We start from the raw sequence: 26137 nt of genomic DNA, 5'->3' as shown, positions 1-26137 counted from the left end.
ACACACACACACACACACAGGTGGAAGCAGACACGCGGAGGCAAGCATGCATGCTAAGGTACAGATGGTGAATTAACACACAGCAGTTACCTTGGCTGCTTTGAGCAGGTATTGGTAGTGAACACACCATACCTGTGGGGAGTTATGGCAGGGTAAATAAAAGGAGGTGGGGCTGTATTGGTGTGTAAATGTGTGTGTGTGTGTGTGTGTGTGTGTGTGTGTGTGTGTGTGTGTGTGTGTGTGTGTGTGTGTGTGTGTGTGTGTGCACTTGAAATAATAGTTAACAAATTCTAGGACATAAATGGATTCAAGTGAGGGTGAATTATTTATTTTTCTAATTGATTAATCAGATGATTATTTCCTCAAATAATCCGACTGTAATAATTACTGTTTTTGGAAAACAGTAAAAAATGTAAAAACAGCCAAAATATGTTTCCTAATGTCTAAGTTTGTACAACCAAATAGGCCAAAAACTAAAGATATGTTATTTATTATAATGTGAATTGTTTTTTTTGCATGAAAACGGACTCAAAATCAATCAATTGACAAAATATTTGGCAATTGAGGGTCAAACAGGAATATCTTTGCTGCTGCTGGTCTCTCCGTGTGTCTGTCTCGTGTTCAAATGTGAATAAAAGTCGGCTCAAGGGCTTTTATCAAATGTGATTCTCCTGTGATTATCCTCTCACTCTTAAGTACCAGAAGAAAATAAATACCATAAAAGATATTCTAAAAAGATTCTACAAAAGAAAAACATCAGTTACGTGACCGTCTTTAGTCTAAATCTTCACACACACACACACACACGCACACACACACTGCAGTCATCCCCCTGTTGTTTTTTCTTGTTTGATAGCTGCCCCACTTGTGGGCTTAAATCTTGACAAATGTCCCTTCACTGTCATCTTGGCTGCAGCCTACTTCCATTAAAGTCTATTTCAGAGGATTTGTTTCATGTAATCAACCAGCTCACAGCGAAACCCTTGTGAACGGATCAGTTTTGGACACATCTGTGCAGAGGTGTTCATGATCCAGCCACAAAATAAAATCACTGTATGGGAATCTCTGATGCAGACTTCTTCTTACCCAGGCTGCGGTTGCTGAGATACTGTCTGAGGCTGACGTTGCCCAGCTGGCTGGGTGTGACCCGGCCCACCTCCAGAGCCACGGCCGTGCTCCCGCCAAACGCCTCCATGGCCACACACACCGACTGCACCTTCAACACCAGCACCGACACCTGCGGGAGAGGAACGAAGAAAAAAACAATCAGCACCATCATATTCTTTAAACGCAAACTTGGATTTTCCTTTGCATGTTTTCTTTACTGTCTACATTTCACATTTTCTTACTCAGTGTGAATGTCTGACTCGAGCGTTGTACACAGAATACTTTTGGGGCGAAACAAATTTCTCTAGATTATGAATCCATATTTACAGTAATTATTCATAATCACAGAGAGAAGCATAACATTGTATGAGATGAGATATGGATCCACAACATCAATATCAATGTGGAGTTATAAATATATTTCCCAAACTTTTTTTCTAGACGTGTAAAGTTTTGGTATCTTACTGTGTCTTTGGTTGGGTCGTCGATGCTCTGGGAGGCAGCGCTGACGGTGTCGGGGGACACGCCTCCCTCCTGCTCCTGACCAATCACAGCCTCGGTGGCGCTCTCGGTGGCACTCTGTTCGCTGACGGCATCCTTGAAGCCTGAGATGGACATGTCATCTGAACCGCACATAGAAATAAACACACATTACTTACACGGACAATAAAGACATTTGACTTTGAAGCATTGTCAGGCGTTATCAATACATCATGTGACTAAAGAAGCTTTCCCTATAAAACTGTACATTACTGACATATCAGCACAATGCTGCCACCTTCTGGTCAATACAGCTGCCTACCAGTAAATGTGCAGTAACTTCTTTTTCTTTTATTTCAAACCCTTTATAAGGAGGTCAGAGAACTTTTACCTAAACTACCTCATTTAATGGCTTCTCCACAGAGTTCACTATGTGATTTAGATGAAACTGGCAAGAAAGGCCATCTAACATTTATTTAAATTAAAAGTTCATGTGGGCTGGACACTTTAACTTTTGTGCATGACTCAGTAAATTACAAACCCAACTTGCAGTCATCCGTCTTTGGTTAAAAAATAGTCTGTTTGCTGTACATTTGTGTGTAAAGAATGCATTCATGTTTGCTCCACCTCTCTCCAGCAGACTGTAGTTGTCTCCGTCCTCCATCAGGTAGCTGTCGATGGAGATGTTGTCCAGCGACTGCAGGGACGGGCTCTTCTTCATGTTCTTGTAGGACACAGCGAAGCTGGACTGGGAGCGGTCCCGCATCAATCGACCACTACAACACACACGAGACACGGAGCGTGTGAATCATTTCTTTCTGTACAGTTTGAAATCTGCTTTGGCAACACTGTCGATGCATGCCACTGATTTTTCATTGACAAGAGACATTGATTGTTATATTTAAACCAGAAGATCAGAAAAAAGGTGAAAAAAATCCAGACTAGAGCGTTTATTTCGTCATATCTGATTTAAGGGATTTGTTCTTCTGCTGACACCGAGCAGAGGCTGCTGCGCTCTCAGAGAGCTGACAGGGCTTACTCGACAAGTCATGAATTAAATATGTCTTCAGGCCTTTGTGTGGTGTTGTTTAAGGTCATGTTAGAAGAACCAGGAGTGATATCCCACCAAGCCCGAGAGACGATCCACAGAAAACTCACAACGGATAAAATCATAGCGGCTCCCAAAAGAACACAAGGCTAAAAAAAAAGAAAAGTACCATCACTGCGAGTCAACAGGTAGACAACAAACACGAGACGCACAGACCAGGACCAGAGTGTCATGCACACATGCAAACACGCATGCCCACCGGGGATTCACGTTTGCACTGATTTGTTCTCATTCAGGGATCACAACAACAAAGCCACAGTCACACACACACACACACACACACACACACACACACACACACACACACACACACACACACACACACACACACACACACACACACACACACACACACACACACACACACACACACACACACACACACACTAACACGGCTAGTCACAGATCCAGTGCCTTACATGTTGGACATGGAATAAAGGGAGGTGGATCTGCTGGAGTTTGAGGAGCTGAGGAGATCAGAAACCACAGACAAACTTCCTTTCCTTGGTAGAGAGAAAACAAACACACACACACACACACACACACACACACACACACACACACACACACAAACACACCTCGCATCGGTCAAAGCCAAGGTCAAGAGGCAGAAAAGGAAGTGAATGAGTTAAGGGATGACAGGAAGATGAAGAGCCGGATGTGAAGACAGTAAATGAGAAATTACACACAGGAGGACCTGGCAGCTCGAGGACAGCCGGCATTCATAACGTCAGAGACGCGTGTGGAGTCACATTCACACTGACAAACACTCAGACGGGAGTTCGACACACAGCTCTTGTGTTCAGGAATAGACAGAGTAAAATAGAGAGAGAAACATATTCATTTTTCAGAATATTTTGATTCAGTTACGAAATCTATGAACTGTAGCGAAGGACGTGTGATCTTTTAAGGGCTGCAACTTATCGATTCATCTGTTTATTAAATAAAATGACTGTTTGGTTTATAACATTTCAAAAAAGGGAAAAGCTTAAACAGTCAATCAATATAAAATGAATCCGCAACAATTTGTTGCATCTCAAGATGTTACTTAGAGCTCTTAGAACTAGTTAACAATACAACCCTGAAAGAATTGTTGAAAAAAACAAAATAATTGATAGTTAAATAAATAATAGAGTTGCTTGTTTTTTTGTCAGACAAACCAAAATCCAAATAGATTAAATTGACAATAATTAAAAAAATAACAGCAAATCATTGTGTCAGTGAAGATGTGAAGATGAATCCAGCAAATGTTTTGCATTAAAATGAATTAACTGGATACATTTTTTGTCAGGTGACTTATTGATTTATTATTTAAAATAAAAAACTAAATCAGCCTCAAAAGATAACTGAAATCAAAAACAAAGTTATGGAAGGTCAGATAAAACTATTTTGGTAGTGTTGTAAATGTAAAACGTAACATATGCAGATTCTTCTAAACAGCACTGACTTTACTCAAAACAGTTCATTTAATTGAGTTCAGTCCTGTCGTTTCTCAGTGATAGTGACACTGTGATAGATATAAACAACCTTTTTGTGTGACAAACTGAATACCTGGATACTGACTGAGACATCTTAGCAGCTGCGGTCTTGTCTTTGTCGCTCCAGTCAGACAGCGGGTCACTGGTCTGGGTTTTAGAGTCCAGTCCGGCTCCCACGTCTTCACCTCCATCCACGACCATCTCGTTCCCTTCATCTGAACTCCGCCTCCCAGAGTTCTTAGCCAAAGTCCTCTCATCCACTGACGCTTTGTGATTAGAGTCAGGACGTGTGGTTGAAGTGTAGTTGGGGACAAGAGGGGCGGGACCATGCGTGGCTCCACCCTCTGATCCCTCGCCACATAGCAGCTGGTCTACAGTGCACGCCCCTTTGGCTGCTCCGCCCTCAGACCCAGATCCGGCTCCTTCGCTCCCCTTCTCCGCCCCCTCTCCCGCATTGCTCCCCGGCTCCAGAGTTCCTCGGCTCTCTGATGGGGAGAGCTCGGACCCCAGAGGGGATCCGATGCCCTCAGAGCGGGGGATGGGCTTCAGGAGCAGGGACACCTCTGCGCTTTTCAGCAGGAGGCCCAGGCAGACGGTGAAGGGCTGGTGGTCTGCGGGACACTGAGAGGGATCCTTGCGGTCTTTCTTGGAGCACATCTGCTCCAGATCCTGCTGTAGTGTCTGCTGCAGGGCTTTGATGCTGCGCTGGAGCTGCATCAGAAACACATACTGCCGGTGGCTCACCTGCACAAACACAAACACACACACACACACACACACACACACACACACACACACACACACACACACACACACACACACACAGAGACCAAAGCGGTTATCAAAACGTATGTTAAAGAATTACAGTCACGATGGGTTATTTGATGAATTAAGATTGGAAATGAAAAGGCTACTACTGCTGCAAATACCCAGAAATTGTAATCATGATTAAACTGTTCATTTTAGCCATGCTATTAATTTACGACCACATAAAATAGATAAAGTGATAAATCAACACATTTATAGTGTGGAACCAGCAAATGGTTTCCATATTTGATAAATAACTTGAACATTATTCAAGTATTAAACTTTTTCTGTCATTTTAGTACCAGAGGCAGCAGTAGAATTGTCATTCTTCACAGAATCTCTGCACCCTTGTGGTGTGATGCAACACGCCCACATGTTTGATCAAAAATCGGATGAGCAACGACCAAAACATCCCACATGACAGCCTCGCACATTGATTCATCATCACTTTGTTGCTTTTGATCCATACACCACTTAAAGAGTAAAGAGAACCCAGTGCAAGTCTCTCACCACATATTGTGCACTATTGACAACCAAAAGAATGAAAAACATACCTGAGCACTTAAATGCTTCTGCACGTGCACCAACACATGCACATTTGCATCTTTACTTGCTGACGAAGAAGAGGAGGAGGAGGGCAGACTGTCCAATGAGAGGGGTTTATGGAGTCCGTTACTGGGAGGCGGCGTTGCATTGTGTGCCTCGGTGCTGTAATAGTCCTTTAATAACCGTTTCCTCTGCAGGCGTGCGACGGCCTCTCCAGATGTGCTCCTGGACAAACTGGATCCGGCACCACATCTGAGCTTCTCCTGGTGCTGCGCAATCTTGGCAGGCTGAGTCGCCCACACGGTCAGAGGGAAGGAGTCCACGAAGGGCTGCGGCCGCCCCTTGCCCCCGCGGGTGCCTTCGTAGTCCACCCAGAACTGGGCAAAGTGCAACGCCCAAAAGTCGGTGGCGGCCGGCATCTTGAGGGTGTCTGCGCCCAACGTCGGCACCACCAGGCCCCGGTAGATGTCGTGGAGCCTGGTGTCTTGTTCGTGAGCGTGGCGCTGAAAGACGGGATGGAGGAGGGGTACCGAGGAGGAGGAGGAGGAGGAGCGAGGGAACGAGGAGAAAGAGGGAGAGAAGAAGGGCTCCTCCTCGAAGGCCTGCAGCAGGGCCTCGAGGTGGGAGCGGGTGCAGTTAGCCGGGTGCCGGGTGTTCGTGGCCACCATTTCTGAGGTCTGCACTGAGATGGAGCGCGGCAGATCAGGGGGACAGGAGGCGTCCCGGTCGATGGGAATCACCAGCTAATGGAGAAAAACACAAAATCAGTACCAGAGAACACATTCCACACTTTAAACCTGAACGACCACGTGTCCACCGTTCTGCATTCCCCCTCACCTTGAGCATGAGGCCGTCGACCTTGATGTCGACGTGTTCTTCGGGTTTCTGCGAGTCGCTGAGCTTGTAGATCTCCATGAACTGCTCCAAGCTTTGCCTGAGGTCGAGGGCGAAGAGGTTGATCCACACCAGGCTGCGTGGATCCAGGACCAGCTGCAGGGCGTTCAGCTGGACGTACAGGTTGGGACACGGGACTAGAGGGAGTGGGGGAGTTGGAAGAGATATGGCGTTACACATTCTGCAGTCACATAGAGGAGGGAGGAGTGAGCCATTAGAGAAATCACAATGAGAGAAGACACGAGAAAAAAACGATTTCCGCTTTATTGCCAAAAAAAAAGAAGAAAAAGCATCAAAGTGTTTAATGTATGTATAATGTTGTAAGGGAATTTGTGAGAAATCCATAACATGAATTAATTGGGCAATTCCTCATTCAGAACACTGGGCGTAGTTCAGAAAATCAATGTCCTCTCAGCCACAAAGCAGTCAGTGACTTCCCCACCGCTGAATAGAAGGAAAGCCAAACGGTGTGCCTGGTGTATAAAAAAGCTCCCGACCTACTTATAAAGATGAATGTTTCTAAAATGATGTGCTAAACACCGAAGTCTTACTTGGGTAGTCTCTTCCATCAGGGAAGTAGTACTCTGTGAACTCGACATGAATGGCCGGCATCTCTGGAGGAAGGTACAAGGACTTCTTATTGCAGGAGATCATGGTTTTGGGGCTGGAGCGGCGCTGGTCCGCTGTTGACACCTGGAACACGCAGAAAAGACACAGAAACTATCACTAAAAGTCAGCAAGAGAAGATTATGTAGTCTCAGTGATTCTCAACATGAATGTGTGTGAGCCAGGGTGTGTCCTGCAGTGACCTGATAGATGCTGAAGTCGGCTATCCTGAGAACAACAGAGCTGGACATGAGCTGGGTCTTGGAGCTTTGAGGGAGAGGAGGACTGAAGGTGGCGCTGGAGGAGGTGTTTATCTTACCTGGAGAGAGAGAGAGAGAGAGAGAGAGAAAGAACGAGAGATTGAAGGACAGAAAAAGAGGGGCAAAAATGAAATGACAAAAAGGAGGGAGACAAACAGAGAAACCACTCAGTTCTCTAATGAGAGAAACCCCCGTGCCTTGCAAAAGGTGTGTATCACCGCACCCAGCCGTGCGCACACACACCGAGGTACCTGGCTCAAGGCACCAGCAGCACTGGGCCGGAGGATGTGTGTTTGGGCTCCGCTCTAGGAGTCCTCCCTCCGCCTCCCTAAGCCCTACTCCTCCTCCTCCTCCTCCTGCTCTCTCCTGACTTCCTAGAGGCCCATACACATCGTCCCTAAGGGACACTGGAGGACAGAAAATCCACAGGAATGATGTGCTTTTGAGTGTGCGTGCGTGCGCGCCATGAGCTGCAACAAAAAGTGAGGCGTGTGCGTTTACCGTGCTGCGGGGAGGTGTGCACAGGGGCCGGGCCTTGGTGGTCTCGGACTGCGCTCTGTAACATCTCCACGTTGGAGTTGAACTCGTCGAGCAGATTGCGCACCCAGCCCTCTCTGGTCTTGGTGGCCTCGCTGTAGTGCATCCAGTGGTCACAGCTCTCACCTGGAGAGGTCGGAGAGCAGGAAAGTCAGGTACAGGTAGTTGTACTTCCGTCATGAACTGAATTTCTTTTTTTTAAATAATTGTGCACCCTTCTGTCTTTGAATGTACATGTACTTGCTTGTCTTGTGTGTGTGTGCGTGTATATATACGTGTTGGTATCGTTGCAGGATTCCTACCTGCTCTGTGGAAAGGGTAGTAGTCCAGAGTGATGGAGCTGAAGGAGAGCTGCATGGCTCCGCCCGTTATCCTCTTATTGATCACTGCGCAGAGGAAAGACAGGAAATATGTCTTAGCTTTTTATGAAAACATTTGCTGAGTTAATCTGTGTTTTAAAAAAAAATGCAAAGAAACTGTGATTTAGGCCAGAGCTGTATTCACGAAGAGTCAAAGATCATTTTATGAAATCACATTGAGGAAAAAACGTTCCCTTGTACCTGCCAGTGTGTGTTTATATCATGTCGTGTACAGCACATGTAGATGCGTGCATATGCTACCTTTGTCCTTAGCGTGGATGTCGTCGCAGATGTGCAGGTCGAGGTGAGTGATCTGCAGGTGGTGGGAGGTCTCGCATACGTCGTAGGCGCTGAACAGCTTGGCCATGGTGGCGCTCTGCTCCGCCGCCGTGGACGCCTGCTGTGTACGCACCTGCTGGGCTGAGGGGGCCGCCGATGACGCCTGGGGAACACCGACGCACAAACAAAGAGAATTAGTGTTGGAATTTTTAGGTGCTCAGACGCTTGTAGTGCATATTAAAAAGTGTTGCTGTATTTGATCTTGTAATATTGTTGTTGCTGGTTGGTTAATGTTGAAGTTTGGTTAAAGCTTTTCTTTGTTTTCATGTTGATTTCATGTTGATTTCAGGCATACAGAGATCTAAAATACTCTTTAGTTCAATCAACTGCTGAATCGTGCAATACTAAATTCTTCCAGTAGATGGCGTATTAGACCAAAACATAAAAACCTACCAATGCAGGTTTTGTACAACCTGGATAGGTGTGAATTTGTGTGGGCGATCAATGTCTGTACATTAAGTGAGTGTATGTGTTAAAGAAACAAAAACTAGGACATGTTGAAAGACACAGAGAGAGACAAAGAGACGGCGTAGGCAGATAGACGCCATACGGCATCAGGGAGAGTGACACAGAGAGGGGAGGACATGATTTCCAAACTATCAGACAATGACACAGATGGGGTGAAATGTGGGCATTGTGACATTTGCACCTGGTCCTCCGTGGCCATGCTCTTCCTCTGCTGCGCCGACTTCTCCATGGCCTCGCTGAGAGACTTGGCGTACTGCACCATGGCTTTGAGCTGGGAGTCGGTCAGCACCCAGAGCAGGTCGTCCAGGATCAGAATCAGCTTGGAGGCCACCACGTTACAGTCCTTAATCTGTGTCGGGCAGAGCCATTGGCAGAGACATGAATTATGCAGGTGGAGGTAGGTAGCCTGAGAGCGCCCAGAAATGTAACGTGACACACGTAGGGGAATTCTATTATTGTGCGAGATATTTGATAATAGCAGTCCAACACTTGAAGTGCACATTACAGGCTCTTTATCAGGTAAATCCAACATAAATATCCCTTTTTAGAATATGAACTAAAACTGCATACACGGCATATTTGAGAGAGGGGAAGAGTTTGTGTTTTTAATGCTTTATTCTGCAGTTCTTTAAAAGCCTGAAGAAAACAAATGGGGTTAATTGCTTTCCAAGAACTCACACAAAAGGCTTTATGCCGCATTATAATCTTATCTCCACATCTCCAACGGTTATGAGTAATGTTGTTTTGCTAGAATGCACACAAGCAGTTTGATGAATCACTGCTGTTGGCCCTACACAGCCCATGCGTCAACACAAAGGGATTGTGTTCACAGTGGAATAAATGTCCTCTCTTAAGAGCAGTCTGGTCCACCAAGTTTCCTAAAGTGAATGAATCTATTAAAAAGGTAAACGTGTGTTTGCGTTTGTGGCTCACCCGTCTCTTGAGAGTGACTCGGATCTTGGACTGGTTGGTGATGAGGCGGATGGGGGCGCTCAGCATCTCGTGCTCGGCGCTCTGGATGGCGTCGGCCTCGATGCGGATCATCTGCCAGCTGATCTCTTTGAACGTCAGGATCTGAACCAAACGAGGAACGACAGCACCATTAAAAAATAAAAAAAAAGAACCGTGGGTGACACAACATCATATAAATCTTTGGAATAAAAAAAGAATAAATAACCACCGACCTCTCCCCTCTGAGGGTCCTGGATGCGGGTGAATCGGAGGTCACTGATGCTCCAGCTGGTGTTGACGCTGTAGACCTGCAGCTGGGAGAGCTCAAAGGAGGCGTTGAAGGCCTTGGCACTGATCCTGATGACGATGGAGTTGATGGACAGTGACATCCCCTCCACCACCTTCTCAGCAAAGCCATATTCACTGGAGAGAGAGTTGGGTAAACGAGGTGATGAGCAGTGCTTAGCAACAGGGCGCAATACGTTGTTATTAGTCTGTACTGAAAGCTGATTTCGTTTGAACATAATTACAAGTTCAAATACTGTTAATATGATACTGAACCGACAAGGACACCGGGAATGTTTAACCCGGATTAGCAACAACATTGAGTTTGATGCTTTATTATTCTATGTGCAGTAAGAAAAAAAGCATGTATTCCCACCAGGGCAAAAAGAGAAAATTGTTTAATCAGATGGAAAATAGCAAAAACTCCAGCTTTGAATCCGGGGCTCTAGATTGAAAGATATAATATAATTCATAACGGGACATTTTTGTCCTTAACAGTCTCAGTGTCTGTATTTTGAGTTTACAGTTTCATATAGACTTACTGTGCAAGCTGAAGTCCAACTACCAACTTCGGGAAAAAAACATCAATAAAAAATGCTCATCATCATAAAATGTGATCATAAAGTGCGCAGAGTGCCTGACTTGACTTATAAAAGAAATCATATGTAATAAAAAAGGAAACTGCAACAACAAAATAAATTGCACTTTAAATGGGTTACTGTCGTGCAAATGAAAAAAACCTTTTTATCCTTAAGGGAAGCAAATCATTTCAATCCAGGCAAGTATAGGAGATCTTCACCCAAATGCAGATAATAGAGTTATGGACCGGGGCGCTCACCTCTGTCCTGATGCTGTTGCTATGGGAGACGGGCCATTGGGGGGACGGGGCTCATCACAGGTACTCATCTCCATCACCACTTTATCCAGGGTCTGCAAGAAAGTCACGGGCTTAACATCACTACCAACAACCATCGTCTTCAATAGGACTGTACCGGGGATTTACTCGAGACTGCTCAAGCAAAACCCAGGCTACACTTATGTTATTAGTATTATACAATTCTTTGAATAAAATGGGGACATTCGGTACAGTCCTTGTTTTCATTAAAATTGATTTTCTTAGCTTTTTATTTTTCTGTAGCAGACCAATATTCAAAAGGAACCTTGTCATGCTGCTGCGGCAGTTTCCATCAACCTTTAAACTCCTGTTTTGACTTAATGTTAGTCATCTATTCCGCACCTCACACACCAGCAGCAGCCTGACCAGCCAGATAAAACACTTTGAAATGCCAAGAATTATTCTCAGATTAATAAAACTCTTGACGCTCTTTTGTTACCACCTTCGGCCAGTAGCCACACTGTTGTAGAATATTTCCATGCTATTGTTGGAGGTGTGATAACATTGTGTTATGCAGTATAGTGACTCATAACGGATTCATCGAAGTGCTATTGTGCTGCCTTTTATCATAATGCAGTTCTATTGTGTGGTCCTGATGAATCGTGCTTGTTTGATAAATATTGTCGCGATAGTTTTGTGTTCCCCTGATATGTTTGTTGTAACATATTGTATAATGCATTAAGGCAGTGACAAACAGGTTGTGAAACAGCAGGGTTCGGAGAGTATATATATTGGAGGACTGAGGACCACACGCTACATCGCAGGTTCTGTGTGGACGAGTGTCAGAAAATGGAGCGCATATTCCTAATGTTGTTGTCGGTTTCCAGCAGCCTGTGCGCTGGGAATTACAGCCACCTGGGGACTGGAGCCAGCATGGCAGTCTGTCAGCCCGACACCTGCGTCCTGCTCAGCGAGGTGGCCGCCATGGGGGAGAGGACGGAAGCCATGATACGGACACAGGCCAGTCTCGAGCAAAACCTCGGCGTCATGATGCAGAAGATGGCCACCGTCGAAGCCACCTTGCTGGCCTACAAAAGCCAGGCCCAGGAGCTGCAGAGGATAAACCAGGCTCAGGACCAGCAGCTGAAGACCCTCACGGCCCTCACGTCTGGAAGTCCATTGAAGATGGCCTTCACCGTCTCTTTGGGAACCTCGGCCGGTCCGTTCGACATAGACACGCCACTTAAATATCAAAGAATCCTCTCCAACATCGGCAGTGGCTACAACCCGGCCACTGGCATCTTCACCGCCATGGCCCAGGGGATTTACTACTTCAGCTACACCATGTACAACAACAACTCCGGACAGCCCAACTCGGTGGTGTCCCTGATGATGAACAGCCAGAAGATGGTGTCCACGTGGGACACCGTGGGCGACGACAGCCAGGACAGCGCCACCAACGCCGCCGTGGTGCAGCTGGAGGTGGGAGACAGCGTGTTCGTGCAGCTCTACGCAAACAGAGTGCTCTTCGACGACAGCTACTACTACAACACCTTCAGCGGGTTCCTGCTCTTCACCTTGTGATGTACTACGTTGTTTTGACATGTGATGGACTATAAGTAAATTATGCAGGAGTATAAGCTGTCGATCGATCCGATTAGATTTAGAAACAAATCTAATCTGTAAATGGTATTATTGAAGATGTGACGATTTAAATGACAATAAATGTAGAAATAGAAACTTCTCAATGCTCTCTTTTGATTGTGTGAGCGACAGGTGCGGTGGGTGAAACTTACCAAAGTGATGGGGTGAGTCTTCAACTTTGTCCATGGTATCTGTGAATGAAAACAGAACGGTGTCTTATCTTAGTATTCTGAACCATTCAGCAAGCATTTTGACCTTTTAGTGCTCCTAAAGCTAACTAACTAAATTACCATTCAATCGATGGGATGTACAAATCAAATTAAAATGCTACTGAACTGCCCAGAATTAAATAAACTCAAAAAAAGCAGGCAAGGTAGCTCAGAGATGAGGGGGGAGAAAATCAATGGGTCAAGACTGACAGGCAGTTTGTTCAATTCGGCTCCAGAGCTCCATTAATCCTCAACATGCTGCCTCCTGATTCAAGTCCGTGTCAAATTATATAGCAAAAGAGATTAAACGCTCGTGTTCACATGCAGTTCTTTCCGCTGAGCTACTCGCTCTCTGAAAAGTCGTAAATCAAGAGTCAAGGATTTGCGGCTCTAATTGAATTAGAGACATTGAATTTTTTTGCCTTGCCTCCCTCGTAGTAATGCTAGGAGTCGCCAGCAGGGGGTGTTAGATCAGCCCTGTCAGCTTAGGTCTTCAGAGCGGAAACATTTCTTGCAGTTTACATGAGTGGATGTACTTTTATTTCATTTAATTAGCTCGTGTCAGTCTTTTAGAATGAAGAGGTGAGAGTGTTGCTCCTCTGTAACAGGAAGAAGAGAAGGGGATCTCACGAGTGAGGAAGTGAGATATACATCTGTTCTCTTTTTTTTTCTCTTTTTTTTCAGCAGTAAGCAACACAATGCACTTTAAAAGCTGAAGCCGAGCGGTACGACAGGTTTCAAATTCAACAGTTCCAACGTCCACTGAGAAATCTGATGCTCCACACACACACACACACTGACTGAAATGGTGTGGGGTAGTACGGTTGCAACGCTGTCAATGACACAGCAAAAACAGATTTCAAGCTAGAAGACAAAAGCAGGTAGCAAAGGGAAGGGTAGCGACCACCAGGTTTAAAGAAAGGGTGGAGAAATGACGGGATGAAGGGAGAGATAAAACATGAGGTGGAGGAGGAAAATAAAAGCTGGACCTTGGTCTGAATAAAAGTCAAAGTCACGAAGGAAATTACTGCATGCGACTCCATTCACTGTTTCCAGGGCGTGTCAAAGTCGACTCTTATACCATGACGACCATGACCACATCCCAGGCATCAATCAGTAAGCTCCAGCAGAGTGTGTGTGTGTGTGTGTGTGTGTGTGTGTGTGTGTGTGTGTGTGTGTGTGTGTGTGTGTGTGTGTGTGTGTGTGTGTGTGTGTGTGTGTGTGTGTGTGTGTGTGTGTAGGGCAAAGTCTCATTGGAAGTGTACATGATAGGTGTTAATAGAGAGTCATCCTGTCTGTTTAAACATACGGAGGATAAATATGTAGTTTTCTGGGTTTCCTTTCATTTAGGACTGAAGTAAAAATCACGTCAGTCAGTTTTGTACATTATTTTAAAGATGATTTGGTAAAAGAAATTGTATCTTTCTACTTTCTGTTTTAACAATCCCCTTCAAACAATAAAATACTTTTTTGTGAAATATGCTTATTCCCCTTTTAGAAGAGAGTTAGATAAATAGATTGATAACACTTTTATATGTAGCACATGTCGCTACAGCATGCAGGCGGTTAGCTTAGCTTAGTTTAAAGATTGGAAACAGGGGAAAGAACTAAATAACACCTCATTTCCCATTTGTTTAATCCGTACAAGAACTGTAGAGTAAAAACAACAACTCTTCGTTTTACAGAGGATTACGGATGAAGCTTTTCTTGGCTCTCAGCAGTTGCCAAGCAACCAACGAAGAAAGTTGCTGTGTTTGGCCCAAAAAATAGAGATATAACATGTTCTCGTTCAACTATCTGCCAGAGAGCGACTTAGCATATTTCCCAAAATGTATAGCTATCCCCTTTAAAAGCCACTAAGTCAACACTGTGTCCCTCACCCTGATGGCGGCTTTGTTGCATTCCACTCGGTTGATGGCCAGCCAGGTGGGCAGGTCCAGCAGACTCTGGAGGACCTCCTCGTCCAGCTCCAGGTTGGTCAGCTGGCCCTCCCCCTTCAGCGTGCTCAGGTTGATTTTGTCCGGCGACAAGTTCTTCGCAAACCTACGAGACACGGATGAGAAGAAGTGGAGCTTTGAGCCTGGGATTATTTATAGAAACAGGTTTCTTGGCAAAGCAACAGGCCGCCCAAACAAAACCCCCAACTGTTAGTGTTAGTGTACCGGATGGGGACAGAGAGATGCCTGTCCAATGCAACACACACACACACACACACACACACACACACACACACACACACACACACACACACACACACACACACACACACACACACACACACACACACACACACACACACACACACACACACACACACACACACACACACACACACACATCGCTTTTTCAAAAAAAGTTTGTCATGCATATCGAGCAATATACAGTATTTTCCCCAAGCAAGCTATTCATTTCAGAGTGAAATATATCCAAGAATAAAACCCACATCCTTTTAATAGCATACCCCCCAAAAAATCCTATAATTCAGGGTTATACATTTCTGTTGAAGTCATACTATGAGTCAATTAACCCAGCTACAAGTATGGAAATAAATACTGCATACACTCAAACCTGCCTTTAGAAAAGAGTGTTTTACTTTGTTTTTAACTGTACTTGTTTGCTTTGTTACTATAGTTGCTGCTCAATACGATAATGACAGGGAGAAGGTACAGAGAGTCTAAAAATAGTTTTAGTTTTTTTAAAATTACAATATAGAGAATTTAAAGACAGAAAGTAAGAGGGCAGACAGGATCGTACAGTGGGAGGTAAGGTAAAAGGCTTCAGTCTGACATTATGTTATATATCAGAGCTCAGGATGATTGTGGTTTGTGAAATCGGTGCTGGAAAGAACTTACAGAGAGGACAGAGTGTTCTCCAGCCTCACACTGCCAATATTCACCTTACATTAAAAAGGTATGAGCTTGTATTGATATCTAAACCTCAGTCTCACAGGAAATGCTATGTATATATATATATAAGGTCTCAGTGTGCTGATGTGATTCTGTGTGTTTGGTCTATTTGCTCTTTAGCTTAAGTAAATACGCTTGAACACACAAACTCCAGTGTCCGTGACCTAAGTGATTTTTCTGCCCACGCTCACAGACTGATTATTGGTTAATAGTTAGCAGAGTGGGCAGATACTGAATGGATTGTTGACCCCGGGAATCTCGGCAGACCAGTGTGATGGAAACTCCTAAAAAGAAAAAACGGATAGTATAGATTTCACATTCTCTAGCTGTCAAAGAGCCACACAGCCCCTCATTCTTTGGTGTGGAAGTGCATTTTTCCTCCTGGTTGTAGTCTGCACCACGTTTGAACGCCATGAAAACAGCCAATTGTGGTTTTGTAGTCATTCAACAATGCAGTGAAATAACTGTATTCAACAGGTAAAGCGCTGGAGTAGCACTAGAAATACGCTTGTTGGTTGGTAGTGGTGTTAAAACTCACTTTTAAAAAAACACACACACGTACTGTACAAGTATGCTTAATCTCATAACTAGCTAATCTCACACACACTTACAGTATGTGTGTGTAAATGGGGTCAGGTCAAAGCTCAGAGTTTCACAACCGACACACATTACTGACAGAGTGACCTGATAGTCATGGCAGAGACAATAGACTACAGTTTTAGTATTTTTAATGCCCTACTAACTTAGATACGCCGTGAAGGAATGTGTGCAACTGTGCTCAAGTCACCATAGCGATGAGGCAGGTATCGTTTGAAATGAGTCAACGTCAGCAGCGCTACAATACCCGATTTACCGGCACGGATAACATGATGCTTATTTTTGGAGGTAAATGAGTCTCATCCATTTCAAAAGCTGCCTTCATTTGACAGAGATGTGACAAGAAATAAGGCGAATAACATGTGATAAAAGTTCCCAAATAATGGGACTTTCCCAAATAATGTTGCAAAGTTTCCATTTACATCATGAAATACCTGATAAAAGAATAAAAAAATAAAGACTTAGAATCTCACAAAGCTTTCATTGAAATATTGAAATACTTGACAGCATGAAACTTGGTTTTACGCTCACATTTTAGTACCAAAAAGTGATAAGGGGTCAACACCTAGCCAAAAAAAAAAAACCCATAAAAAACCAAAACAGCTCCTTCACTATAGGAAGTATAAACATTGATCAGGTATCATCCGTCCCAACCTTTTCTCTCCCGATACCAATGTGAGTTATTAATTGAGTGATTGGTTACCAATACAAAGATTACATAGGAACATTAAAAAGGAGGTGATGTATGATGATGTCATTCGGTGACTGGATACTTTCAGGTGGACAAAGGTTGTCTATCTCATGGTCTGCGTCTCCACTGAAGGCATAGGAAGATGCACAGAGACTCTCAGTGTGGAAAAAATGTTTTCCCCATAAGCAACGCTTTATGATTCAGCTGCCCACGTTTGTCAAATTCCTCTCCACACCTTCTCCTCGCAGCTGTGGTTTCTTTTCCAATTCAAGGTGTAACCTGTAAATTATTCAGCAGTAGCAGCAGACATAAACAGAGACTCAGCGTGGTGGGACACGGAACAAGACAGAAAAAAAATAAAAACACTCAATTCCAAACAAAACACAAATAACATGATGTGCACATACGCCCACATGGGCATACAGAACCACAGTCCGTCTCTGAGAGATGGGTGTTGTTGCTTGAGCGTCTCGGCCTTGTAAGCAGTGAAATATTCATTCCTGCTGCTGATCAAGTATCAACCAGCTAGCCAGCTAGCGTCACTCGCTCTCTTCGCTCCTTATCTGGCTGCTCGGCCTCTCCTCGGGCCACCCCCTTAGTTTCCTCTCCCCTTCTTTTCAAAGTCATTAATAAGCCAACACTGTAATAATATGTTGTTGATTCAGCTGTCTAATATCGAGGCTACTCGCGCTACATAAGCTAAATTACACAGGCGGAGTTGTTATCGTGAACAACAGCAAGAGGCAGAGGGGTATTAGGTTCACACACACACCGTCATCTTTCCCCTTCATTTCCTCCTCTCCGGCCTTCAGCCAATTATTCCAGTCAGCAGGGCCGAGCTCAGCGGACCAAATCCAGGCCCATAAAGAGATTAGGACTAGCTCCTGGCTGGAGGGGGGTCTGTCCCGTCTGTCTACCTGTCAGACGGGAAATTAACCACTAACATGCCTAAATTCATCTCTGTTAAAGCAAGTATTAGCTGGTACCGTCTTCTTTGTGAAGTGTTTGTGTGTAAATCATCTTAAAGATGTCGGAAACAGTAGGCGGAACTTGCAACATTTTCCCCTAAACCACAAATACAGTGGGAGCAGACTTTAGTCCGCCACTCTTTTATGCTGATGTCTGTGGATCCTGTGAATGGAAACAGAGGCACTTGGTTTTTTTTTTTCCTGCCCTGACGGTGCATTCGTGGCGCAGCCTGATGACATCAGTGCTGGGAAGAGAGGAGCCTGAGGGAAGATGAACTGAGTGACTCAAACGGACAACCGGCTTGTTTTAGCAACCGAAAGACTCCGGCAACACAAGGAGACAAAGAGAACCAGACAAACAGAAAGAGAGACACAGAAACTGGTTACAAATTTAAAAAAAAAGGGGGGATCTGATATGTTACCACATTCATTCCAGCCAGTGCTCATCAGACATAGCAGCAGGCGTTGGCTCAACGACAAGAATGGAGGATGTGACATTTAAATTGGCCTCTAAATCAGTCACTAGCCCATTCGGTGTCAACAGTAGAGGGTAATGGGTATCAAGGCACTTTATTCATTTGGATACCAGCTGACAAAAGCAACAGAAAGACCCGCTGAAGCCGTCGGGATGCCTGTGGTAAATGTGGCACCCTGAGACAATCCAACAAATTCAATGAAATGACTTTAAAGTGTTCCTAAAGACCCTGCTCATTTGTTTAACATGGTGGCGGTCGACCGACTTCACTTTAACACAAGCTTCTCTAATGTTTTATATGAAGCGAGTTCGTAAAAATGTATTCCAATATTGTTTGTGTTTATGAAAATATTTTTATTGGCTCATCAGAGATAAAAATGTTATTTATTGCACTTCAGCTAGAGGCCAGCAGCACTGCAGTGTTTGCAGGCTGACTGCCTAAAGTGTTGGTCTAAAAATAACAACCACCCAAGTGCTTGAACATTTTCTTAATTACCTGTTGACGTGACAGAAGCTTGGAGGCGGGTGACATGACCAATTTACAACTTTATCATCTGACTGTCTTGCTTATTTTGTTTTTCAAAAGAGCATATAACAAAGTCCAGGTGTCTTAATTGGGAAATCTTTCTGTTGTTTTATTGATATAGCTATATATCTTTTGGTGCTTAGTGCTTTGGTCAGGGGGTTGCTAAATGCCAAAGCTGTTGGTTTGGTTTCAGATAGTCCTGGGCGGTGCCAGCAGTCTTCCTCTTACGTTGCACATATCCCCAAAAAACCTACAGCAATACAGCAGGGCAACTTACTCTGACTTGCAGAAAAAAAAAAAAAAGTCTGCAAACCATTATCTGTTGCTCATAAAGCTTTTTGCTATGAGCACAACAAAATAACTGAAGGTGAATGTTGTATTGTTTTGGTTAAACAAAGAGATGTGCCAATATTAATGAAACCAGCTGCATTGTTTTATAAAGTTAAAATACATTATTTTTCTTACATAACATATTGCTGGCAAAGGAATGAGTATACATCAGGAAAAAACACTAACATGTTGATGTCGTCTTCACTTTCTTGCTTTATGATCCTATGGCACACTGTTGTTTCTCTTTGCAAAGTGTCAGCTGCTTAAAAACACATTATGCAGCACTAACAGAACCGTTATTAAAAAGACTGCGTCACCTCAGAGTTATCAAGATGGATTATAGGAATTACTTTCCAGCCCACATACCAGCACGAGTGCAAAGACACACGCATCTACAGCTGTGCACAAACTCCTATAAAACACCTACACACACACACACACACACACACACGTCAACACGGAGTCAACAATTCGACAACAACAACAACACGCAGGCAACCTGTCAAAGTGAAGCAAGTTTATATGGACAGCTAAGGCCCCGAGAGTCCAGGAATATGGCGTGAAGGAGAAGACGGGCCAAGGCGGCGGTTACACAGCAGAAAAAGGGACGCCAAGGATCTGGAGTGACGCTCGTCGAATGTCACAAATACAAAAATCACACACACACACACACACACACACACATAGACTAGTACTTCACAGCTACACACTGATGAGACGCCCACAGCAGGGCACTCAGTCGTGACTCATGCCGTAATAGCCTTCCCACCCGCAGTGAGCCATACCACTGGAGATAATGGAGTTCATCACTACGGCGCATCATCACATTGCTCTACTGCAGGATGGGTAGAGTCATGACAACAAACACACACACAGCAGCAGCAGAAACGGACTCATCTCTCACGCCGCAACGGGCACTAAACTTCAGAACAGACGCGTTAAAGCGTCACGTAATAGATAGCACGCTCCTAACACTTGCTTTACAATCCCTGGTGCTCAAACTCAGCTGACTCAGCGTTGAAAATGGCCCCCTTAACATGCCCCGCTCCTCTTTACTAATTGAACATTTTACGAGTTAAATTCTTGTGGGATCAAACGCATCATTATTACGTCAATCAAAATGCTAAAAGCAGACTGATGGGATGAAAACTGAGAATTAGACCCGAACGCTACACCATGAAGAGGAGGAGAAGGTGCATGGCTACGCCTGAGCCATCATGTCAACCCTCCTTTACTCCAAAAATGAACCTTGCATACCAGCCTGAACATGAGCCTTTAATCTGACAGGTCATGAACTCTCTCTCCATTAGAAGCTAGTGATAATCTTTTCATTCTTAGAGGCCCATTCTGTGTCCGTTTGTCTATCATCAGCTTCGCCTTTCACCCCCATCAGGCAAAACTCCCTCTACCACTCAAGATTTCCACATTCCCCTGGGACTGAGGACGTAGATTATGCCGTCAACAGGTTGCAGGACTGCTGTGCTGTGGTCTTGTGACTTAAATAAGCAGCCATTTTTCTCTATAATTAGGATGGTATGTATTGGCAGGGAGTCATTTCAAAGCACAAAGACATTTTGACAACAGTGTGGGACACTGAACTTGGTTCCTTCAAAACAAATATAAACTCTTGCAGCATCACTTCGGATGGCTTTCAGGGAGGAATGATGTTTCCATGTTTCCATCTGGCTTAAAAGAAAGACTGATAACTGAATAAACTACTTAGAACAACAATCAATTGATTTAAGTCATTCTCTAAGTTGAATACAGCTTAAATGTGAGGATTTGCTGCTTTAAATATTTGTGATTTAAATATATATGGATTACGAATCATTTGTCAAGAGGAACAAGACATATGAAGATGCCCCTTTGAACTTTGGGAAATTGCCTTTTACCGTTTTTAACAGACATTTAAACGGCAAGACTATTTCTCGTGAAAACTTTCGTCAGATTAATCAACAATTAAAATAATTGTTCAAATGAATTTATTCAATGTCAAAGTAAGGAAATAGACAGTGGGTGTAAGAAATGTTTAGGACAGGCAGAGGAAAACGAGAATGAAAAGCTGGAATCAGGGAATAGTAAATCAGAGGCAAGAAGGTAAAACCATCCAAGTCGGATTTTCCCTACAGAGCTCCATCTGGGAACCCATTATCTCTGTCATAAGACCAGTCATTAATTGAAAGTTTAAGTCTCATTCTTCAACACCTGGAATTAAGCTCCTGTATCAACTCAACTAAGAGCTGAAGCTGTGCCCTATCAACCTCCCTGTGAAAGCAAGACAAACTCTCTTTTACAAGGATCATTGTAGATAATAATGAAGAGTCCAACGGGGATTAGCCGTTTACCCATCCGTCTATATTTGTGTGTGTCTGTATGTGTAACAGGATCTGGCTCTGTCTGGCTGTGGGCCAGGGTCCTGTCGATAATCTAAACCCGTCTCTAATGAGGACAAACACACACCTTGTCATCTAATCACTCCCAGGGGGCTACCTGAGTTCCTTCATCAATACACTCTCACATGAGGAAAACACAGAGCAAATGTTAATGTCATTAAAAAGCCACGCACACACACACACACACAATGCTTCTTCTAACCGTACACATTGTACTGAAAAAACGCCCTGCATGCCTCGGTGCACATGTCTTGGCCAGAAGAAGAACAGACACTGCAGACTACGGACTCAATGAGCTGGAAGGATGACGGTGCCTCACTCTGATAGGCTCGTCCTGGTCACGGACAGTATTGGACAGACGTGTGTCCTCTGTAAACGTGAGCGGACATGTTGACACCCACAACAGAACCTGTAGCTGTGTAAGCACACCTGTGTGTGAGTAATCTAGCCAGCAGCGCTATAACTATTCCTGGCTGGTGCTGACGAGGCAAAAAACTGAGCTGACAAAATGTTTAACCCGTCTTCGCACTAAATTATCCAAAGCATGCAAATCACTCTACTTGCTTTCTGACACCATCACTTTTTTGCCGTGACATCACTCCACAGAACGGCGCCGATAGGTCAGCTTCTGCTCAGTGCCAGACCAATCAGGACAAAGACGATCGGAAGACAAGACCTCAGAAGATGACATCATCACTACTCTTCCGGTCATTTTCCTGTCAATGTTGACGCTAATGCTGCTGAGGGCATGCACAGTCATGTGCTGAAAAACACACACACACACAGCACAAGATGACACAAATACACAACTTGGCGTACATGGACAACGAAGGTCACGCCGCTCATAGGCTGTGTGTTGGAGACAATGCAGACAAATTGACCATGTGTAATGGTTTAAAGGACAAAGCTTAAACACTATTTAGGTATTGCGAAGTAACTATTTGATTAAATCACAACACAAATACTTTTCTGACCAAGCACTGTCATCTTTGTGCTTTTTTCTTTTCAAGAACACAAGCCGGTCCAGCTGCACACTGATGATCTTTTCAAAGACTTGGTCATCTGTCATCTGTCATTTTCTTATCCTCCACGTGATCGCTGTCCATCTTTGAGTTTAACACACACACACACACACACACACTCATCATTATTCAACACACTCTTCTGTTTGAAGTCACCAGGGTTAGTGCAGGGTAGGCAAACAGTGCTGTATGTTTCAAGGTCTGCTTCTGGAACAAAAACAAGGAAGGAGCCCATTGAAAAGTCCCCTGAGGGACAGGGGAAAATAATAAATAATGCATGTTAAGCGGGTCGAGCTGAATGCTTACAGCAAAACAGTAAAAAAAGAAAATATGGAGGCACAGCAAGTGACAAATCCTGAATCAATATCAGGCTGATTCATCTCCAGATACATGAAAGGAAGCTTGCAGCTGCCTCATGATGCTGTCAGATGTGTGTGATTAATTTAAGTTTTATAAAAGGACATTTCCTTCTCTAATAATCCTGTGTGGTGTGTTGAGGATCTGTGTGATATCTGACAGAGATAAACCCGTGTAAACAAACAGTAATCGCCCTTGAGCAAGTCAAATGAGGGTGTAGTGATCTCATAAATGTGTGGTTTATTAGTGTGTGTTGTAATAACACTTAATGAACACACACTCTGACTTGTGGTTGAGATTTGCGTGGAAGCAATCTGACTCAACCCCTGGACCGGTTCAACCTGCTTCAGCCAGGATTGAGGGATTAGCTAGCCCTTCACCAGCTAGCCTGTTAGCATGCTAGCTGCAGCCGCTAGCGACGCGTCGGGTCAGGGAGGGTGACGTCAACGCGGCTGACAGTCTGACAGGGAGGGGAGACAAGTTATTACAACAACAAACAAACAAAGAAAAACCCTCTACACTCCCCCACACAGCTTCAGGACTGACCTGGAGAGATGCTTCAGGATCTGCTTCTTAATGAGCCCGGCCATGGTCGCACGAATCCCGGTGTTTGTGAGCTAGCTGGTTAGCCTAGCCGCTAGCTTCTCTATAAACACACACACACACACACGCGGCTCAAATTCTCATCCCGGTGTCAGTCGTCATTTTAACGGTGTTCCCGCTTCATCCTCTATACAGAGATAAGGGAGCCAACATTTCAAAGATGTCCGTCCATGCATATCCCGTTAGGCCATGCCGTGAAGATGTACCGATGGAGCTCCACAAGCGCTCCGGGTCTCTGCTGCAACATCCACACACACACACACAGAGAACACCTGGACAGCGCGTCATTACGCCCCGCCCCCTGTTGTCATGGCGTCAGGGGCGGGGGGGCGGGGCGTCGTGACGCATTCAGGTTCTGCTGGGGAAAACCCCCGCAACTTGTTGACGCGAATAGGATATGGAGATACTGGAATTATTTTAATATTTATATATTCGGGGGAAAACGAAAGAGTCATAGTTTCAATTATTGCAGATGTTATCCTCTTAATTCAGTTCTGGTTTTACATAGGTTAAATGTTGATTCCCTCTCACAACACAATTTTCCCATTTTGGGACTGCACCTTAACTTACTTGTATTTCTTTATAAGCAAAATGATGGTTAAAAACAAACACTGCTGTCTTAATGTCTTTCTAAGCTTCAGCCTAATTTTTTTATTTTTTTTATGTGCACCTGTAAATAAGGTTCAACTGTTCCAGGATCTTTGTTGATAATGAATACCGTTTCAACAACTGCACTTATTGTATTCGTATTAGTTTATTATTATTATTATATTCCTTTATTGATCCCCATGGGGGAAATTCGGGTGTTGCAGCAGCTCAACTACATAGAAACAGATAATAAATACACATATTATACAATAAAATAAAAATAAAAATTGAATAAAAATAAGAATAAAAATGAAAATGCACAGTATATCAGCATGATGACAGACTGTGGTCTCCGCTGTTGTTGTACAGTTTGTTGCACTTATTGTATTCGTATTAGTCTGTAGCACTTATTGTATTCGTATTAGTTTGTTGCACTTATTGTATTCGTATTAGTCTGTAGCACTTATTGTATTCGTATAAGTTTGCTTCTGCACTGTACTTTAGCTCTGGTTTATGCTCTTAGAGGCTTGTTTAAGAAAGGAGATGCACTTATGACTTCTGGTGACTATTAGTTCTCTATGTTGAATACACTTATTGTAAGTGTGTTTGGATAAAAGCGTCTGCTAAATGACTGTAATGTAATGTAATGTAACAATGTTAACTCTGCTGTTTGCTCAGTAATCATGTTTTACAGGAAGCTGCTATGAGTATTACATTTAAATATACGTCATATAATTGTTTTCATTTAATCATTGTTCTGGTTTGTTCATTGTCGACATGGCTTCAGGGTGTTCTCTGGGTTTGCTCTACCAATAAAACGCTCTTTCAGTGACATCTAGTGTTCAAATCGATGATGTCAACATGCTATATCCATATTATCACAAGAAAAAACATAACTAGAAGAAAAACTTTTTTTCTTAGAGAACAATTGCATGAGGATATTAAAAAAAAATCCAACAGAAATATTATTGGATATTACAACAATACAGATGTTGATATGATAATAAGTTATAGTTATGAATGAACAGAGAATAAAATAAATGTTATTGTAATGTCAGTGTTTGTGTTGTTATTTGTTGTCTTTGACTTATAGTTTGGAAAAATTCCTATGAAAAGAACTTTGTGTTCATTCACTTGCAAACACAATGGAAACGTAAAGAAATGACTCACTCACATTTATGATCATTGAAATGCAGTGAAACGACATTTTTTTGTTTCACTCCTCACTTCTTTGTCAGTGGGCTTCATAAGCTGTGACTTTGGGTCTGATGGCTCTCTCTCTCTCTCTCTCTCTCTCTCTCTCTCTCTCTCTCTCTCTCTCTCTCTCTCTCTCTCTTGCAGGGATCTGACCAAAGGAGTTAACAGCAGCCTGAAGCTGCCACGTATGAAAGGAGGAGCCGGGAGGAAGGAGCAGCCCCTCCCTGCTCCGGTTGCAAGAAGTTTGCATCAGTCTTCAGTGTCTTGGATTTATCTCAGCATTTATGCACGTGTGTCACAATAAAACACAGTAATTAAAGTCACTAACATTGAATGATAGACCTCAGGAAGCAATGCACTGCTGGGAGGATACAGAGTTTAGTTCCCAAGTTAGAGCATCTTTCATCCTTCACTATTGCAGAAGACATTTTCTCACTTCAAGATAATCAAAAAAGTTATCTTTGATCATCTGGTTCATATTGAAAACTCACTTAAGTTAAGCCTAAACCACACTTTAGGAAACATCAGTGCTGCTGCACCAGAGATGCTTCTGCAGAAACTTCATGATTGT

The 26137-nt window shown here is 43.7% G+C and overlaps 1 protein-coding gene across 4 annotated transcripts in view; it reads right to left on the bottom strand.

The window, feature by feature from the left end:
- The window catches only part of bltp3b (bridge-like lipid transfer protein family member 3B), a 29732-nt gene extending 5685 nt beyond the window's left edge, over positions 1-24047 (bottom strand). Inside the window, exons 1-20 of one of the 4 annotated variants that reach the window (XM_054624530.1) lie at positions 23725-24047; positions 14794-14956; positions 12857-12895; positions 11064-11155; positions 10174-10363; positions 9923-10063; positions 9171-9338; positions 8444-8624; positions 8126-8209; positions 7788-7949; positions 7538-7693; positions 7230-7345; positions 6972-7113; positions 6364-6557; positions 5535-6269; positions 4247-4917; positions 2215-2363; positions 1573-1730; positions 1087-1237; positions 91-132 (exon numbers count right to left, since the gene is read on the bottom strand). In XM_054624530.1, coding sequence (XP_054480505.1) covers positions 91-132; positions 1087-1237; positions 1573-1730; positions 2215-2363; positions 4247-4917; positions 5535-6269; positions 6364-6557; positions 6972-7113; positions 7230-7345; positions 7538-7693; positions 7788-7949; positions 8126-8209; positions 8444-8624; positions 9171-9338; positions 9923-10063; positions 10174-10363; positions 11064-11155; positions 12857-12895; positions 14794-14956; positions 23725-23768 — 3778 coding nt within the window. In that variant the 5' untranslated portion in view covers positions 23769-24047. The remainder of the gene's footprint in view (positions 1-90; positions 133-1086; positions 1238-1572; positions 1731-2214; positions 2364-4246; positions 4918-5534; positions 6270-6363; positions 6558-6971; positions 7114-7229; positions 7346-7537; positions 7694-7787; positions 7950-8125; positions 8210-8443; positions 8625-9170; positions 9339-9922; positions 10064-10173; positions 10364-11063; positions 11156-12856; positions 12896-14793; positions 14957-23724) is intronic. The other 3 variants (XM_054624527.1, XM_054624528.1, XM_054624529.1) reach the window with 3 other exon arrangements.
- Between the last annotated feature and the right edge of the window lie 2090 nt (positions 24048-26137).

Source organism: Anoplopoma fimbria, chromosome 23 (assembly GCF_027596085.1).
Source record: "Anoplopoma fimbria isolate UVic2021 breed Golden Eagle Sablefish chromosome 23, Afim_UVic_2022, whole genome shotgun sequence".
Taxonomy (NCBI): Eukaryota; Metazoa; Chordata; class Actinopteri; order Perciformes; family Anoplopomatidae; genus Anoplopoma; species Anoplopoma fimbria.
The sequence above is the reverse complement of the archived record's forward strand: the minus strand, read 5'-3'. Positions and strand labels throughout refer to the sequence as shown.